Source organism: Eptesicus fuscus, chromosome 22, assembly GCF_027574615.1.
Source record: "Eptesicus fuscus isolate TK198812 chromosome 22, DD_ASM_mEF_20220401, whole genome shotgun sequence".
Classification (NCBI taxonomy): Eukaryota; Metazoa; Chordata; class Mammalia; order Chiroptera; family Vespertilionidae; genus Eptesicus; species Eptesicus fuscus.
Window position 1 is genome coordinate 26,663,451 of NC_072494.1, and position 20,258 is coordinate 26,683,708.

Here is a 20,258-nt window from a genome sequence, read left to right on the forward strand (position 1 = left end):
TAAGTTATATGTATAGCATTACATACTAGATACCAAGTCACCCAACCAATATTTATCCACATGAATAGAAAAACTGAACAAAAACATAGTTCTAATAAATGCTGCATTCATAAACCCAATACAATTTGAATTAATTGTTTTTACAAATCAAGGGCTGCCATTTGGGATTATTTTGTTAATGATAAAAATAGGGATTATAAGATAAAATAAGTCACTGTTCTTTACTGTCATATATTAAGTGGCTTGCTATATGAAATACCCTCAAAAAGTAATATTTAAAATCAGTGTTTCAAATAAAAATTACAGCTATGTTACTGTTCAGCAGCTCCATTCAAATAAACATTGGTACTTCATTCTCAAAGAAATTATTGTGGCTGAGGCAAAAGCTTTGAACTTTGCATTCTGGTGTGTAAAACAAACACCTCCCTCTGCATACTTTAAGTCTACCATTCTGCTTCAGTAATTTGAATGTGCCACATTCTACTTCAACAGGTAAAGCACTTTGCTGAGGATATAAAAAGTCATATAAGGCAATCACACAAGATTAAATCTTGGTAGGCATGTCAGCTTTCTTTTAATAAAAAAAAAGTCATTGCCATCTAGTTAAATAAGTATCTTTTGTTATAGAGGGTTCCAGTTATTGAAAAAGGGCCCTTAAAAAACCCAAATGCCTAGATCTTAATACCCTACCCCCTCTTGCTCTAATACACATTTAAGGAAAGTCATTTAATGTGCAAATTGGTAAAACAAATGTGGAGGAGAGGGGACTTCTTGAAATGATGTGCCCAATCAATTCTTGGTTTATTCTTTTACAGTAACAACTTCCAAAAAGTAAAATAACCAAAGTAGTCCTAAAAATACACAAAACAGATCTTCAACTTTGCATTCCTTTCCCAATAACACAAAAAGTATGTACAGCATGTTTAATAATATGCAATATGCAAAAGCTTTGTGTTGCTGTTAGCAACCTCTAGACCCACCCACCCTCCTTATTCACAAATGTACTTCTACTAAACACAATTACATCACTAAGCCTGTTAGTTTGAAAGAATCTTAAATTTGTTAAAACTGAAAAATCTTTGTATAGGGGCTCCACTCATTTGACTCAAGGTTATAGACTTCTACGGTATTCAGAAATTCATTGCCATCAAATCCTCCCACTGCATAAATGGTGTTCCCTACAGATGCAATCCCAGCATTGCTCCTTGCTGAAGTCATGTTTCCGATCATCTTCCATTCATTTCTAGTTGGATCATACATCTCCACACAGCTGATGGCGTGAGAACCATCAAAGCCACCACCTACAAATAGTTTCCCTAAAAGAGAAATGAGATAAATAAGTCTAGATAAAGAGAGAACCCTAAAATCTGCTAAAATCAATGGTTTTAGAAAAGCCTCTTCATTCTGTCAGAAATATTTATTAAGCTAGAGGCCCGGTGCATGAATTCATGCACCAGTGGGGTCCCTCAGCCTGGCCTGCGGGATCGGGCCGAAACCGGCTCTCCAACATCCCCTGAGGGGTCCTGGATTGCGTGAGGGCGCAGGCCAGGCTGAGGGACCCCACTGGTGCATGACTGGGGCAGGGAGGGATGGGGAGGGATTGCAGAAGGGCTCCAGGGCATGTCTGGCTCGTCTTGCATAGGCTGGATCCCAGCAGCAAGCTAACCCATCGGTCGGAGAGTCTGCCCCCTGGTGGTCAGTGCACGTCATAGTGAGTGGTTGAGCGGCCTTAGCATATCATTAGCATGTTACGCTTTGATTGGTTGAATGGACGACCAGACACTTGGCATATTAGGCTTTTATTATATAGGATGCCCACTAGGGTGAGAAGCTCTCTCTAGAGGTGGGGGATATAAATAGAATAAAATCAATAAAAACCACCTGCACATGGAACTTAGGCAATTCAAGGGGAGGGCAACATCTAACTAAAGTGCAATTCTCACAACAATTCTATGTGGTAGTTGCTATTATTGCCATTTCACAGATGAAACAAGGCACAAAGAAGTTGGACAACTTGCCAAAAGACACAGCCAGTTAAGTGGCAAACCAGAATAGTTCTGTGCACTGGAACTTTTGTTATTAGTCTAGTGTGTAACAACTAAAATTTGAAAAGCAGATTTCAGAAAACTGAACCCTTTCCAATTATATAAAATGATTTTGGTAAAGAAATGTCTTCTTGGAAACAAAGTTGAGAGTTATGACTTATGACTTCAAATATACATGCAGAGCAGTTAACATTTTCAAACAAAATGTTAGCATTAAATTCTGTTAAAAATTTTTTAATTACGGATTTTCAAATTGATCATTCCTACCTGCACCCATATACAATTAAGTCCTCACTTAATGTTGTCAATAGGTTTTAGAACTTTAAGTGAAAGACATTTAACAAAACTAATTTTACCATAGGCTATAAACAAGAGTTGAGTTCCTATGGCATCTGATCCATGTTATAAAGAAACTTTATTGAAGGGCTTGCTGTACTTGTAAAATAATTGAGAAGGCCCACAGTAAGCTAGAGGCTACAGACCATACTTTCACCAGCTGAGGCACAAGCTTATTAATATTCTGCTTTTGTTCCAAAAACAATGTGAAATTCATTATAATAATTGTATGTAAATATACTGCATGTGAAAAGAAAGCTGTGTTTGTATAAAAACTTAAAGTTTAATGCCTTGGAAAGACTTCTTAAAAATAGTCTAGAAGTTTTACTTCCAATTAGGTATCAAGTAGACAATTAGAAAAATAACTAGATCAAGATGATTTGCAAATCAAATACTTTAAAATTCTTGCTCTAAAGAAGTAAACCCTTAACTCCAAAATGATGCATTTTGAGTATGGTTTATGAAAGAAAATGACTTACAACTCAGTGAACTTATCAAAAGATTAATGAAGTGATATATTTACATTATATCAAGTACTGAGTTTCTGATAAAGGCATTTCTAAAAAAGAAATCACCAATCCCCACTGCATCAGAAAAGATGGCAGCTTCTGAATTCTTAATTATACAAGCATATGATTATCACTGACATTCTCTTAGAATTTTAGAACAAACTTTTGCCATTACCTATTCCTCACCTCTCCAAACCCTAACACTCACCGTCCAGAACAGCTACCCCAGCTCCTCGCCGAGCCACATTCATGGGTGCAATTAAAGTCCAGGTGTCATTCTCAGGATTGTAACGTTCTACGGTGCTCAGGCAATTCCAAGACTCTGCACCTCCAATTATGTACAAATAACCACCAAGCTCACAGACTGCAGACTGGTGTCTACCTATAAAATCAAGTCAAACCAAAATTATTATTCTATCTCCCAAAACTCTAAGTGTGTACTACACATACTATTAAGAGGTCTTTTTAGGAAAAAAACAAAACAAAAAACTTTAAGGGGGAAAAGTGAACTTACGAATGTTTAGAGGAGCACAGCTTGTCCATGATTTTGTTACAGGATCAAAAACTTCACAGTTTTTCAGTCCTTTCTGACCATATGGATCAGAGCCACCAAGGATGTATAATTTCCCATTCAGAGCACACACTCCTATGTGAGTATAAAATAAGGTTATACATTGATAAATTGTCATATTTAAACACTGACTATCTTAGTAGAGAAGTGTTATTACCTGCATTACAGCGGTTAGTTCTCAATTCTGGAACAGGAATCCAGTCATCTATGTTTGGATCATACATCTCTCCACAACTCAGGTCATCTGAGTGGCCATTCGATCCACCAACCACAAAGAGCTGGCCCTAGACCAAAAGTGAGAGATTAGCATTTCTGCCATTCTCAGGTTATGAGAAAAAGCCAAATATGGATTGCTTCTTCCTGAAACGTAGTGCACTGACCATCAGTACAGCCATTTGAAATCGGGCTCTTGGTGTTCTCATGGGAGCAAGGAAGGACCAGTGATCTGTATGTGGATCGTAGCATTCAACTGTTCGAAGACATTCCTCTCTGTTATAGCCCCCTGGTAAAAGAACCATAAAGATTTACATTTACAGTATTAAACCGGATGAGGGTTTCTGGTCCAGAATGCTTAAAAGTAATCACAGCGAGAAAAATAATTTTTATCCACAAACTCATAAGGCCCCAGTATAGTTCATGTTTCTTATTTAAGGGCTTATAAACAGCTTAATAACAACAATATCATTATGACTAAATGGCTTGGTGTTGCTCTGAAAATTAGGAGAACAATTTACCCACTTTATAGTGTTTTTTAAGAATCAGACACAGACTACTAAGAATCAGTCAAAGGTTAGACAATACAACAGTATTTACTTATTTCTCTGTTGTCTTACAGTGTGGTAAAGTGGAGTGCCAAGGAAGAAGGCGTATTAGACCCTCTCTTCCAAAGTTTGCATGTCACAAAGTGTAAAATCCCCACTGGAGGTTTGGCTGGTTGGAGGTTCCCCATAAGAAATCACCCTCCTTGCTCTTACCTGCAGCTATGAGTTTGCCATTCATCTCCGCCGTCCCCAGGCCAGACCGTGCATAATGCATAGGCGACATGGGCTTTTCTATCAGCTCATCAGGCTGCATCTCAAAGCTTAAACTTTTAGTTAGTTTTGGAGTACTTGTTGGTGAGCTCTGTGGGCTGTTTCGCCCGTGAAGGAAAATGACACAGAATACACCATCCAGCACAGCCAGGCACAAATAAGTGTTATCTGTTAAAGCACAAGAATTCAATGTTTAAGATGCAATTATTATTACACTAAAGGCCCGGTGCATGAAAATTCATGCAGTCAGGGGTGTCCCTCAGCCCGGCCTGCGCCCTCTCACAGTCTGGGACCCTTCAGGGGGGTGTCCGATTGACAGCTTAGGCCTGCTCCCCAGGGAATCGGGCCTAAGCTGGCAGTCAGACATCTCTCTGGCAGCCTGGGAGCCCTCGGGGGATGTCCACCTGCTGGCTTAGGCCCGATCTCCCGGGGAGCAGGCCTAAGTCTATAGTCAGACATCCTTAGCGCTGCTGTGGAGGTGGGAGAGGTTCCTGCCACCTCTGCTACACTGGCCAGCCATGAGCTGGCTTCTAGCTGAGCAGCACTTCCTCTGTGGAAGCACACTGACCACCAGGGGGCAGCTCCTGTGTTGAGCATCTGCCCCTCTGATGGTCAGTGCGTGTCATAGTGACCAGTCGTTCCGCTGTTAGGGTCAATTTGCGTATTACCCTTTAATTATATAGGATTTGGCTGCTATGCAATCCTGAATCAGACTCCAGATTCCAGACAGGAACAATCTGCTATTGTATTCCAAACTTAGTTTCTTCTGAGTTTTTTCCTCAATTTGAAAGTACTAAAAAATGGTTCCACTCCTTAAAATAACTACATTTTAGACACTATAATAAGTATAATGCACTTACTTGAAGTCTTTTCTGAAGCAATGATTTTCCACTCGTGCTTAGGGCTTTGTACCGGGACATTTGGAGAAGGGAGACATCCAATGGAACTGCTACTTATCGGCTTATGGCCATTCTCACGTGGTGGCTTTTTCTGCAAAATCAAAAGGCAGCTACAGAAACCTAGCCAAAGACCATACCTGGTGTACCTGTGTTGCTGAGCTATTTCACAACACTGAAAAAACACTTAGTATCCTTCACCTATGCATGACAGATATAGCATGCCTAAATTTAACACAGACCAACATTTCCAACTGGCACAAATTACAGGCATGTTTCCATCACTTAATAACAACTACACTTCACAGATTGCCTGGTTAGGAAAAGCTAAATTCAAACAATTAAGAAATATATTGTGGGTCAAGTATCGATTCTTTAATGGAGGGGAAAAAGGAAGTCCTCACCCCATAACCCACATAAACTCACATACTCTTTATTCTTAAGTACAGAATAGTCTAGAAGAAGAAGTTATAAATTTAAAATGGCATGAATTAACTGAGACTACATCAACCCACTGTCTTCATGAAACTGTCACACCTAAATAAATCATATGTACTGGTATGTTCACACAATGCCAGCAAAAAGTGAGCAGACATAAATAATATCCATCCAGTCTCCCTGAAAGTATTTTACAGGAAAAAAAGTGGTAAATACAAGAAACACCTAATAGTATATTGCTTTAGGACTACCTTATAGGTATTATAGAGCATTTTCCAGACAAATAAGACTACATCAAAACATAAAAAATAATCATCAGAAATGAAACAATACTAAAAGAGCCAACCATTCACTAAAGTAGAATACCAAGGAACACTAAAGGAGGGAGAAATGGGAAAAGTTGCAAATTTTCAAATGATAGTAAGAGAATTACACTGTGTTCTCATATGTGAGTTCCCTTGGATGATTTTCTTCCAGTTACTTTAGCCTATGACACTTCCAAACGATATGATATAGAGACTTGGAGGAGTCAACATTAACTTCCCTGAGAGGAGCTGACAAGTGAACAGGTGCCACCTACACCTTCAATGCCTGGCCAAGTCTGCCTATCCACTTATTTTGGTCCCCAGGATCAGAGTCCCATGGCAGGTAAAATTTTTAATGGAAATTGCTATTTCTAGTGGAAGCAAAAAGCCATGTAACAATAGAAAAAAAGATTGTGTAACTACTTAAAGCTGTGAAAAAGCTATTGAAGTTTGGTCTGTGCCCTTCAGCAAGTATGGTTACAGCTTATGTAGACTATTTTGAGAAAGGGTAGAAAATGTACCATGTAAATGGTTATTAAATTCCAAATGGACATTTATTATATACCTAGGTATTATTAGGCACTTTTTCACATCATCTCTTTTAATCCAATGAGGGCAATACTACCTACCTATTTTATAGATAAAAATACTGAAACTTAGAGAAAAGATGCATTGCCTAAGGCAGTAACAACTAAAACAAAGATTAGGAATTCTTAAGTATAAAGCCACTCTTTCTGCTATAACAGACTGCCCTCTGCTACCAGAATTACAAGGCACATAAAACCCCACCCAACCTGGGAAGAAGGGATCCAAAGTATCACAAATTGACCTTGCTCACATTAAGAGCTTTTATCACATCGAGAAACTGTTCTAATGTATGGAGAGAAAACCAATGTGAGAGAAAGCACAGTAACAAGGAAGACTGCTGGTGTTTTGGAACCAACATGCCTTATACAGAAACACTGGTTAACATTTATGTTCCTTCTGGAACATTTTCAAACATAATTCCTCCTATCTCCAGACTTTCCCACATCTACTTTTACCACCCAGCCCACTCACTGGCCCATGCTTTCTTTGTCTCTGTCTGCCCAAGAGGTGGCCTCTGGGGATTGTTTCCTTTTCAACCTCTCAAGCTAAGGGTAATTTCTTAACCTTAATACTCTGGAAATTATATCCACTCAAGGTTACTAGTAAGTGGTTTCCTAAAAGTAATGTAGGAGAGGTACCTCTGACCTTCTCTTTCATGACTTCCACAAAATTCCTCCTCCTGGGTTAACCAGCCTTTACCACACTATGTGATTCTGATTGTGCTACCTTCCTAAGGCTGCTACTCAACTTCTGTCCCTATTCCTGAAGCCTAGTTGTGTCCCTTCATCTTTTTTCCTTCATGATCTCGATTCATGGCACTTACCTCCTAAGGAGTCATGTGTCAGAATCCCGCTCTCAAATTCTTTCTTAATTTTCCTAATCTGAACAATCGTTAAGAACTACAGTCTCAACCTTTCTAACCATAAATGTCTAGAGTCCATCCTTTTTCCTTCGTGCCTATACAAATTGGTCTCATGAGCTCTAATCTACCTTCTGTACCTGGTTATAAAAATAAAAGTTTAAAGCAATCATTTTGTAAAGTCACAAAAAAAAAAAAAAATCAGCTGGAATCCCATAATCCACAGGCTACCACCTGATAGTTAAACATTTGTCTAAAAACATGATTAATACATAGATCTTTGGTCTATAGAAATACCATAATTTAACCCACGCCTCTACTGTTGTGAAATACATCTGTTCATATCATTTTACTCCCTTGTCTAAAATTCTCTGAAAGTTCCCCACTACTTGTAGGATAAAATATAAGCCCCATACAGGTGACATTTACCTACATTTCCAGTCTTGTGACCTGCAATTCCAAGTGTATCATCCTTGGAGACTCTTTGCTATCTGACACACTTCTATCTGCAATGAAAACTCTTCTAATCCTGCCTGCTCCAATGTTGCCTCTTTTGTGAAATTTCCCGTTTCTCTCCTCTTGACTCCACTAAGCCCTACCTTTATACTTTAAAGTAGATAAGTCTTATACGTCTGTATTGTTTTACCTACTCCTATAAGGTCCTACAAGTAGAAACCGTCTCTTAACACATTTTTATGTCCCCCTATCTAACACAGAGCCTGCCACACAGGCATTCAACCTTTGTTTATTCAAAGAGTACTTTTGGAAAATGTTAACTTCACACCCAAAAACTTTTTCTGAAAATAAAGATATTCAGCCATTATTAACACAGAACACCTGACATCACCACCATACAGGTTACACCTGGATCACTTGTCTTCTAATCATTAAAGGAGAAGACCCCTTAAACTGGGTCAACTCTGCCTACTTTGTATTTTATCCCTCATAAATACAATGTTGAGCTGAAGGCCAAAAGAGGAATACATACTATAGGTATGTAAACGTCAAACATAGGCCAACTAGCCTGTTGTTTCAGAAGTTAGGGTGGTGTAGAGTAGTGATCCAGAAGGGGCAAGAGGAAGACTCCCAGAGCACTAGAAATCTCTTCTTGACCCGAGTAGTATTTAAACTTGTGAGTTCATTACTATGAGACACTTAGGATTTGTGCAAGTTTCTATTATTTGTCCATAAACTAAAGAAGTTTACATCTGAGATTTTTTTTTTTTAAATTGGGTCTATTTAATAGTCATTCCTGTTGCAAACTATTTTTCTAACCAAATAACTTCTACATTCCTTCATCTTATTTCCAATTTTTCTTACTATTTTTAAATGCAATTGAGAAAAATTCTAAATGGGGTTTCCTAATTTGTTAAGTGAATTCTTTTTTATGTGGCAAAAATGGTAGTAACTCGAAGGTATGCTTGTTTTCTCCCAAAAATGTTTCTGTCCAGTCATACCAATGAAATTCTTCCACTTTCCTTTATTAAAGGAAAATTTCAGTATACTATAAAATGCTCTAATCAAATTTCAACCTGAGGTTACCTCAGATGTGCAATGTGTACCTGCACAAACTGAATGTGGTCATCATCACTGCCAAACACCTCAGCCTGTCCATCTAGTAGGTTCCCATCAAGCAGCTTGTGATCAGCTGAGTAGTACAAGGTTTGAACCTGCAAAACAGCAACAGAACACCCATGTGGCTACTGTCTCCATGGCTACACCTCTAGTCCGCAGATCACACAACCGCCTCAAGGTAACCTCCAGTGTGCTTCTTGAGCTTCTTGACATCTTACTCTGGCAGGATCCCGAAGCAAAGAAAATACATGTCATGGTTGTAGAAATTTTAAAAATAAAAAAAATACAGAATCTTCTAATCCTGGCTGAAGAGTCCTTGGCTTGATTGGCATGAAAGAAATCTTCATTTTTTTTCATAGCTTCTATTATATAGCATTAAGAAAAAAAGCACTAGTACAATATATAAAGTCTTAAAGAGTATACATATTTGCAATAAAATACTGAATATGGTTTACACCTCTGAGGACAAGTGGTCTAATTTTCATAAACATATTTCTGTCCTGTAGGCAATGTCAAGAAAAACAAATTCAGACAAGCTGTAGAGTACTTCATTTAACAGATGCAAATACATAGCGACTGCATCTGTCTTTCAAATGGAAAACCATTAACTTAAAGATCTCCTGTTAGCCTTTTCAGAACATAATGGTAACAGTATTTTTAAAGGTCTAACAGATTTGGTAAGCCATTAGTGAACCTGAAAGGCTTAAGTGGAAGGATAAACTCAAAGTCACTCCACTGTTCCATCTGCCTATTTTAATTCCCACTATTTTTCCATTAATTTTTTTTCTTGCGTGGTTTTTAAACGCCAAAGTTGAGTGACTATGTATGAACAACACCATTGAAAAACACAAAGCTTTAAAGATAAGAATCCTGTAAAGGAGTAAACACCATTAAATCATCATCGTTCTCTGCCCACAGCGGATTTTTCTTAGGAGAACTGGGGCAGGACTGCTGCTTCTTTACGTGTCAATACACTTGAGGTTTCTTCTTGTTTCTTCAGTCTTGGGTATCCTAGTTTTGTTAATAAACCTATGGGGAGATAAATCAACGGGGAGGAACAACCATTAGAAGCTTTTACCTACTTGTCAATTTTAAAGCAAAAACCTGTGAAGAAAAATTAAGAATCTACAGAAAATTTCAGTGTACCACCTCCCATTTCTAAAGCAAATTACATGCTACTTTAAAGAAAGTTAATAGCACATAATAAGCAAAGAAATTTAAAAAAAGAAAAAAAAAGAAAAGCAGAAGACCAAACTGAACAGTTCATTCAGCTCACCTGGACACCCCCCCTGTTTCTCAGCTTAGGGGTACCTATAGCAAAATTTAAATTCTTTAGGGTCATGGTTATAAAATAAAAGTGAAAGGGAATCCTTCATGTTATAGCAAAATAATTTTTAAGAATTGTTGAATCCCATTTACTTTAAAACTAACCTCTTCCATCAGCTCTTCCAGACTGTCTCCATTCTCCCAGATGCTACGCTGCACCCAGTTGATTACCTTTGTATACAATTTGCCATTGCTGGGCAAGCAAACATTATCTTCAAGCATTACCTCCAACTGGATTTGGAAAAAACACACAACAGTAACACATGGATCAGTGTTCACCCTCCAATTTTCAGCTTAATTCTCAATTTCATAATAAAGCTGTCAATAAAGATGCCCCATTGCATTCCATGCATTTATTCTAACTTGTGAATTAGAATTAAGTAGTCAAGAAAACAAAGAAAGTAAACAAACTGATTGGCAGAAAGTCATTACACTGGGAAAAATAACTATCATTTCAATGTACTGTCTTTTTCATAACAAACACTTTCTTGAAACACAGACAAAGATTCCATGCCTGGAGCTAAGTAGTATATCTCTTTGTAGATTTTACTCCTTACCTTTAGACGTGGAAGTTTAAGAAACTCTTCCTCTTCAGAAATTTGTAACAAATGCTCTTGAATATAAGCATCAACCTTATTCAACAAACGGGAGTCTCCCATACAACTTGCAAAGTTCCGGTAGGAGATGCAGCTGGTAACATCCATTCTAGACAGTAAGTAATCGCCACAAACCTTGGAAAACAAATAAGAGTGCTAGTATTTATATACATTTCATTTAACAAGCATTTCATACTCAATGAATAAGCATTACATAAAGATATAAAGACAAATAAAAAATCACTGCCATAATAGAACAAGTTTAACAGTAGGAAGAAACAATGTATACTATACAAATAATGAACAGCAAAGAATGCCATACAAATGTGTAAACTAGGTAAGGAAAACAGCACTAAACTGAAATGCTAATGATAATGCATATGAAATGTTAAGACAAGTACAATTTTCAACTAGAATAATGAGATAAGGCTTCATGAAGGCAATATCTGAATTCGGCCCTTCAGGACAGATGATGGTTGTAGAATGCAAATAGCAAGTAGGGTAGATGTTGCAATTTAGTTTGACTGGAGCAAAAGATAACTAGGGAATACTTTTGGAAAAACAGCAACTACTTAGGGAAAACCTAGTGGTAACTGAGAGATATGTGCTATAAGACAGAGGAGGATTCTTAAGCAGAGAAATGCTATAGGGGAGGGGCCAGGAAACTATCTTAAAGGGTCTGATAGGTATTTTAGGCTTGTGGGCCTACTGCCTCTGTTACTTCTACTCAACTGTCACTATAGGTGGAAAGTGGCCATACATCATATGAAGATGAAAGCTATGTTCCAAATAAAACTTGATAAAAACAGGCAGCTGTTGGGAGGGTTGCAGTTTACTGACCCCCACCAGGGGACTAAATGCTTTTCCTCATATGAATTATTAAGCACTTCTAAATGGTGTTCAGTTCTAGAAGTCATACTTTTAAAAAACCAAGAAGAGTAAAAGAACAAAGATTGCTCTGACTGGGTAGCTCCACTGGTTAGAACACGTCATCCCAATATTTTTTTTAAAAAAACAAATGAGCAAAAAATTAAGGTTATGTGAATAATTTGAGAAAAACAATATTTTAATTCATGCTATCAGAGACTAACAGACACCCTGCCAGAGAAGACTGTTGGAAAATAAGATTTTAGCCCATATTATCCGAGAGGAGGTATGATCTTGCTACATTATTACACCTGCAGTTAAAATAGCATATTCAGTTCTGTATCGGAAAAAGGAGACTCTCAAGTTCTTGAGGCTAACCAATAACAAGATATGGATTCTAATAATAAGACTCCCTGACAACAGTAGTCTTTGTGGATTACTTCTGGTACTCTACCTGCTTTACTCGGTCCATCTTCAGCTTTTTAGCTGCAGAATAAACATCTTTTACTAATTCCTTATCAGCTTTCAACCTATTAAAAAAAAAAAAAAGGTCTTTATCATTTCATATACCACGGCCTTAAAACAGATGAATTTAAACCTAGAGCAGGGGTAGGGAACTTTTTTTCTGCCAAGGGCCATTTGGATATTTATAACATCATATGTGGGCCATACAAAATTATCAACTTAAAAATTAGCCTGCTGTATTTGGTCAAACATTTAATTAACTCACCTCTATTGCATTGGCAGGGCCAGACCAAATGATTTTGTGGGCCTTATACAGCCTGCAGGCCGGACGTTCCCCACCCCCTGATCTAGAGAAACATGGATTTTCCTGATGACATTCCTGATTATATGAATGACTTGAAAAAACTTACTGTGCAGTGTAGGCATAATTCAACAAGACTTCAACAGCTTCTGGATTGAGATCATCGAACTTAACATGAGAAACTCTATGAGGATCACTGTCACTATTGAAGATTTCAAATAAATAGGGACTGCAGCAAGCCAGGACCGCTCTGTGTGCTAACATCTCATGGCCGCAGACCTGAAATTATGAGGAATTAAAATCAGAAACATTGTCGACTATGTATTTCTAATCACTCTTTTTAAAAGTTATTTCATTAAATGCTTCCTATGAATGAGAAAATAAGCAAATCCAAGATCTTACGGCTTTTAGTAATGAAGACCAATTCTGTAAGTTTCTAATTAATTTTTAACTACCTGAAGTCGAACATCACAGAACTGGCCACTTTTCCTCAGGGCATTTAATTTGGCAACAGAAGACTCAATGAAATTTTCATCTTCAAACATTAAATATCCGTTGGGAATCATTTTTCCTTATAAATTTGGCTGAAGGGAAAAAAGAAATGGTTATTTTAGTTGTGAACGGTGATTTTTATATTTTAAAGAGTAATACAGTTACCTTTATTTTCAAATTCCATCCTATCAACAACAAAAATTTTATCATACAAAAGCATTACTGAAAAAACACTGGCACTGTATGTCCAGGTCTTTGTACTCCTACCCTTTGGTCATCTTTTTAAGGATTCATACAGTACTGGGTAGCTCAGCAATTTTGGTCATTTCCATGTCTATTACCACAGTCATTGTAAAGGGAAAGAAATGTAAACCCAGCCCTATCCAAACCCATCCCACAAGCAAAATAAAAGCTTGGATAGCTGTGAGTTGGTCCTCATGTGTAGGTTTTCAACTGCTGTCATTCCTTTACCCACAAATGAGAAAAACTGATATTAAGATGAATTTAAATTCAGTTCTCTATGCAGGTTTCGTATATCCTAAATCACTTATAGGAATACATGATAGAAACTTCTGTTCTTTTAAAGTTTCCACTTCACCTTTTCTTGTGAACAAGTGACTAATGGGCTATACAAGATGCATCATTAAAAAACAGTAATAGGCCCTGGCTCAGTTGTATTCCAGTCAGGGTACATGCCCAGGTTGCAGGCTCAAACCCTGGCAGGGGGCCTGCAAGAGGCAGCTGATCGATGTTTCACTCTCACATCCATGTTTCTCTCCCTCTCTCTAAAAATCAATTTAAAAAAAAAGGCAGAAACAGGAGATTCAGTTTGAAGTAACTTATTCAAATTCAAAATAGAAAGAAAAAATAGGAAAATGTGTTTTTACTACAAGCAATTACTGGCTTCACCTTATAAAAATTATGAAAGGCTTTTAGCGTACTTGGTACAGTGTTGAGAAAAACAAGGTGTCTTAATGCTGCATTGGGCATGAATATTCACTTACCTACTATACTGATAAGAAATGTATTTCTGGGATGTCTTAAATAATTCAAGGACAAAGGAGTGTTAAAACTCAGCACTTCGTTGAGGTATGAAGATAGGTGGTTGAAGTGAAGGCAGAGGTGTCTTAAGCTCTAATGGTGATTCCAAAACTATCAGGCTTGGAAATGATGTAATCAAGTCCTTAAAAGCTATAGACATGAATTTCTTCTGTGATAATCATGCGTCATAATCTGTAACAAAAAATTTTAGATATTCAGAATGTCATTGATCTAGGTAGATTATATCACACAAAGTAAGTTGTGATCTTGAAGAGATTTGGACATAAATGGTACAGAGAGAAAATAACTAACATAATGGGACTATTTACAAACATTTTCCATTTAATCAGCAACTACTCTGGTTAATTAAAAAAAAAACAAAAAACCTTTTAACATAGAAACAAGTGATCTTTCTGTTTTTTTTTTGTTTGTTTGTTTGTTTGTTTTTGATCTTTCTGTTTTCACCAGCCAGCAAGCAACTTGGGCATCATGCCCAGATATGTACACAATGTTACAGTCAAACCAGATATACTGTTCCCCAAAGTGTGCTCTGTACTTCCTAGCCTCTGTAAATACCTTTAATCCAATTCCTTCTTGGAATACCTTTAATCCAACCTCTGCCAGATGAAATTTTAGCTCCAGAGAGCCCCTTCAAATCCCCCCAGGTAAGAAGTAGTTTCTCCACATACTGAACCCTCTCTGAAAAGTATTTTCATCTTCCAGCTGGCCTGTTCTGGGTTGTTTCTGTATGCCTGCTTATCTTCCTTGATTCAAGGTCCCTTGAAGGCAGAGCCTCTACCAAAACAACTTAGCTAGAAACTTAAATATAAAGATTCACCTGAACTCTTATTACACCACTAATTCAGGAAACCAGAACTAAGAAATTACTTGAAAGATGTGGATAATTTTTTAAACAAGACATCTTAAAATTACCCAAACTTTCCTTATACATTAATCAGACCTACAATTCTAAATCTAGCAATTATGTTAAGGTAAATAATCACTAAAGTCTGGCCCAGTTCTAATCCAACAAACCTTTTGTGTTACATTCAACACATATACGATCTGAGAGAGAGTGTGATCCCACATGACCTAACTGTGTAACTTAGGTCTTATTTCACAGAAACCTGAGTATTCTTCTGACTCAGTTAGGACTGTTGTGTAATATTGATTTCCTCTGCTCTACACTTTCATCTAGATTAGTTAGTTCAGCTTTTCTTAAGAAACCAGGTCTAATAAAATAAATGTTTTCCAAGTGATACACAATTCTCTATACATATAGAAAACACACTATTTCTTAAAGAAACTGTCCAACATTTTTTGCCAAGGCAGCTCAAATTAAGAAAATTTTTGTATATAGAGGGCCAATCTATACACACAGTTGGTAACTCCTCACTTCAATTTCATAAGCTGCTCTTAAAACAAGGGTGGAAGGGGAACTGCCATGCAAATTCTGTTGATATGTTTAAAATGTGCCCATTGAAAAACCAAAAACATTATATATGGAGGTTTATAAATATTTTAAACTTTGACAAATTTTATTCACTATCTATTTGTAAACTAGTCTTGATCTAAGAATAAAATGGCACCTACTTATATTTAATAAATTGGAAGTTTACTTTAAATTTATTTTTAAAAACAAAATCAGATGATTAAAATCACTTCAGTCCTTTTGGGAGAACACATTAGAGAATTTTTGGAGCAACTCTTGGAATATAAATTTGTACAGTATTATTAGTTTTGCAATAGAGTGAGTCCCACTACATTTAGTACTTGATTTTCTAGTACATCAAGGTCTTAATATGAACCTCATCGCTTTAATGTCTACTCTTAAGTACAACCTTATTTGATTTTAAAAGCTAGTCCAAGTCCACTTAACATTTAAGTAAATGTAGCCAACTTACTTGATTCAACTGCTGTCCTCATATATGTCCCTGCTCTCACCCACCCTCAAGTTACGGGGTTATAGCAAAACATGTCTTTCAAAAATTCACATTCACTTTCACTAAAGACTGAGCAAATTGAGAGTTTTAAACTATTGCAAAAATTCACAGAAAAATCTTACTTTTGCTCTATGAAACTCAAGCTCAAAAATCAGTGGCATAAAAAAGTAGGGAGAATTTTTTTCCTTTGAAAAGCCAAACCAAAAGTCCCACAATCCCAGAGTTTCTGTAAAAGTATAAAAGTTTGACTTTTGTTTGATATATACTTAAAATATATATTTGACTAATCCACTTTTAAAATTGAAAACCAGGGTCAAATACAGTATATTCTGGTAAAAATACTTCAGTTCCTAATATGGCCAGTTCAAGAAAAGGGAGAAGACTCATAAATGAGTAATTAAACTTCTTCAGTAACATCCAGAAATTAACATGCTACCACAGCCCCCCAAAAAGATTAGCTTAACTGAAATACAATTCAACAGGTCTTATAAAAGAGTTTTAAAAAGGTAGGCACAATATTGCCTCCCCCTCTCCTCCTGCCTCCATTTTTCTCAAGCCTTCAGTAAGAAGAGCAAGATAAAACCTTATCAAACTTTCAAAGCATCCTTAAAACTAAAGCAAATCACAAACATTTAAGCTTCAAGGCAATCCTCTGAGGGCAGTCAACTCACATAAAATAGCAACCAACTCCATTTTTAAAGAACTTTATAATAATATAAAGTAAACCAATGAATGAATCTTTTTTAAAGCCAGAAGTTATAGATTCCCAGTGTTATCTATGAAACTATCACCATCCATCCATATCAAAAGTCACCAGACAGACCCACTTGGCTCCATATTTTAACCTCATTGTTCTGTATTTCTTTCATCCCACAAACATTCATGGCACCAAGCATATGGCAGGCACAATCTGGAATGGGGTGCTCAGGACACAATGAAGTGAACTCCTTCCTCAGCCTTGAACACTATGCAGACCAACCAGACAGATAAACCAATCAGAGAAGACAGCTCAAACAAAAAAGGAAAAATGTATGGCAGCACACACATTCCAGAAACTGTAGCTATTTCTGTTCAATAGGTTGCAGTTTGCAGGAGAGGAAATGCGAGAAATGAATGCTAGGTTTAAATAATGCTGGAGGCCATAAAAGGGTTTTAGCAAGTTAAGCATAGGACACTAGCAGAAATGTGTGGATAGTCTGCAGGAAGGGTAAAACATGGATGCAGGAAAATGAAGTATAGATATACACCCGTGCTTATCCTAAGGCAGTAAGGATATTTTAGCGTGGATATGTGGCATCATTATCGAAATCAATATCCAAATTAGAATTCCAAAAGGTTTAACAGTCATTTTAGTTTGCTGCATGCTGAAAGTTAGGAAAGGAGGAGAGGAATTTGCTTTGGGACATTATAATGCTGAGGTACCTGCTGAGCATTAGGGTTGATACCACAAGTGTGAGAATACTGATACAGGTATAGGTTCAGAAATCGTTTACAAGGTGGTAATTGAAATTGGTAAGTGAGAATAAGCATGTATTTTTTGTGGTTCTAACAACAACAACAACAACAGATACCCAGAAATCACTCCCTTATCCATAATTCCTCCATTTACACTCTAGCACAAAAATGTCGGAGGACCCCCAACTTTTAAGTATTCGTTCAGGCCCTAACTGGTTTGGCTCAGTGGATAGAGCTGTCAGCCTGTGGACTGAAGAGTCCCAGGTTCGATTCCGGGGTTTGCAGGAGGCTGCTGATCAATGTTTCTCATTTATCGATGTTTCTAACTCTCTATCCCTCTCCCTTCCTCTCTGTTTAAAAAAAAATCAATAAAATATATTAAATAAAAAAGAATTCCTTCAGTAGATTTGACTATACAGCCATACTGTTGAAAAGTCAATGAAATTATTTTTAGTGGTACTTGATGTTAGTGACAACGATTAAGACATTTCCTTAACAAGAAAGCTTTTTCATTAAAAAACACTTACTTGCAAAACCACATTCAATTGCCACTTGAAATATCTAAATATCTTTCAAGCAAGGAATGCAAAAATCCCACCCCAAATTAAGTGGTCAAAACCCCACCAATTTAAAGCTAAATAAAACCTGGAATGTTTTGGCTTGGGGGAGGGGGGGTTTAGAAAAAATAGTACGATAAACTAAGAAATTGTTATCTATTAGCCAGAGATGTACTCCATTAGGAAAATACAAAGGAAAACCATTCTGGGTCTCTTTTTGGTCAGTGGCACTAGTCCGTTTTACAAAACTCCAGCTACCAAAGTATAGACATTTGATAAAGCAGCCTGCTAGGGGACAATAAATGATACTCTTCTCAATCGCATTCTAAACAGGTCAGTGTTTGGCTCATCTCCAGGTGTACAAATACAACTAACTGCTCGTGGGCATCTTTAAGCCAGAAATTTCAGCAGGACGATGCCTACGGACCGCGTTAGTCTTTTGTTATCCTTTAACCAACCGCCAGGGCTCCGGTTACTAAAAGAAAATACCGTCTGGTCCACGCTGTACATGTTCAACTGTCTCGAGTAGCACTAGGCTTCCAGAGCTGTTCTTTATTCCTAGGCAGACGACCCACCACACACAGGTCCTCCAAGAACTGCTTCCACCACTAACCAGACTTTAGGAAACAAAAAAAAAAAAATGCGCCCTGTAGGCATCTGATTTCTACTTGCTGTAGTTTTCAAATGTCAGCTGTCTTCACACAAAGATCTGTGGACGACGTACTGGAGGAAAGTAAATCTATTTCTAAAGTGTTTGTGGTTCAAGTTTCCCCTACGTTCATCTCTCAATCGGAGACTGCCGGATAACCTTCCCGAGCGCTTATAAGCAAAGGCAAGATGTGTACAAGGCCGGAAAAAGAGCAACCCTCTCCACCGACGTCTTGGGGAGTGGGGTGGGGGGGGGTTGGGGGGTGGGGGGAAGAGGGAGAAAGTGGCGAGCGCCCCAGGGACTGGCTAGCCCTGCAGCCCCAGGCCCCGATCCGCGCGCCGCGGGGCGGGCGCCCCTCCGCAGGCGGGGAGGCCAGGCGCCTGGCGCTGCACACCCCCGCCCGCCATTGGCCGGCCCCGCAGTCATTCAGCGCCAGCGCGTCAGGATAGCCGCTCCCTCCCTCTTCCCGCCCCCCTCTCCCCGCGCTCGGCAAGAAGAGCGGGCAACGTGGAGCGGGAACAAAGGACCCCGCGGCCCACGGCGATCGGGGGACGCGGTGCCACCATCACTCTAGCCCCGGGGCACCGATGCGGGCCGGGCTCGACTCCCCGCCCACGCGCGCCGGGTTCTGGGAGATCTCTGGTTGGGAGGGTCCAGACCCGGACTTGACCCACACACCCGGCATCGGTTCTGACAGCGGGAACCGAGATCCCCGCGTCCTCCTTCCGGAAGGCAGGTCATCCCTGCCCCGTGGCGCCTGGACCCAGGCCCCCCGAGTTCCTCCCGCCCAGCTCCCCCTGCCCCAGCGCGCTCCGAGGCTGCGGGTACCCGCCCGCGGCCGCCAACGCCACCCAGCAACCATGGCAGCGCCCGGAGCGCGGGGCCGCGCGGCGCCCGCCTCCCGTCCTCAGAGGGCGGCGGCGGCGGCGGCTGGGGGTTCCTCCCCGACCCACCCAGGGTATCGGGACACCGCTCCGCGCCGCCTCCCGCCCTCCCCGCGGCCGCCCGAGCCATCCCCCAGCTCCGATCCCGGCCGCGCCCTCTCCCTCCTCCGCCGAGGGCGGGAGCAGCGCCTCATACCTGGTTCATCCCTGAAGAGATGGAAAAACTCATCTCTGGAGCTTCGACGGGGAGCAGCTGGAAGCGGGCGGGTACAGGCCCAACGGAAAGCGCCTCGAGGCCGCGGATCGGGGGGGAGGCGGTCGGCCCACGGGGGTTGCCGGGAGAGGGGAGCGCCGCCGGGGGCTCGCTCGCTCGCTGGCAGGCACGGCCGCGCGGAAGCAGCTGGCGGAGACTCGGCGCTCGGCAGTTCCGACAGACCGACCTCCACGCGCGTCCCGGAGACACTGCCGCCGCCGCCGCCGCTCGCGCGCGCCTCACCCCCTCGCACGTCACCACGTGCGCCGCCGCCGC

General features: G+C 39.5%; 1 protein-coding gene across 1 annotated transcript; it reads right to left on the reverse strand.

The window, feature by feature from the left end:
* Window positions 1–549: 549 nt before the first annotated feature.
* On the reverse strand, window positions 550–20,214 carry IVNS1ABP (influenza virus NS1A binding protein). Its single transcript, XM_008145957.3, has 15 exons — window positions 19,926–20,214; window positions 14,205–14,433; window positions 13,164–13,292; window positions 12,818–12,987; window positions 12,397–12,472; window positions 11,037–11,210; window positions 10,585–10,710; window positions 9,141–9,248; window positions 5,353–5,482; window positions 4,436–4,660; window positions 3,842–3,963; window positions 3,619–3,745; window positions 3,405–3,536; window positions 3,099–3,272; window positions 550–1,316 (listed from the first exon to the last, which is right to left on the reverse strand). Exons 3-15 carry the CDS (start codon window positions 13,272–13,274, stop codon window positions 1,063–1,065), a joined length of 1,929 nt encoding a protein of 642 aa, XP_008144179.1. The 5' UTR covers window positions 13,275–13,292; window positions 14,205–14,433; window positions 19,926–20,214; the 3' UTR covers window positions 550–1,062.
* Between the last annotated feature and the right edge of the window lie 44 nt (window positions 20,215–20,258).

What these genes read in the sequence shown, in the direction of transcription:
- IVNS1ABP (XM_008145957.3), bottom strand. Translation starts at nt 13,274, where the DNA reads ATGATTCCCAACGGATATTTAATGTTTGAAGATGAAAATTTCATTGAG. An exon ending in TCTGTGATGTTCGACTTCAG is followed by an intron (nt 12,988 to 13,163) that starts GTAGTTAAAAAT and finishes TCATAATTTCAG; the next exon opens with GTCTGCGGCCATGAGATGTT. An exon ending in AATTATGCCTACACTGCACA is followed by an intron (nt 12,473 to 12,817) that starts GTAAGTTTTTTC and finishes TTTTTTTAATAG; the next exon opens with GTTGAAAGCTGATAAGGAAT.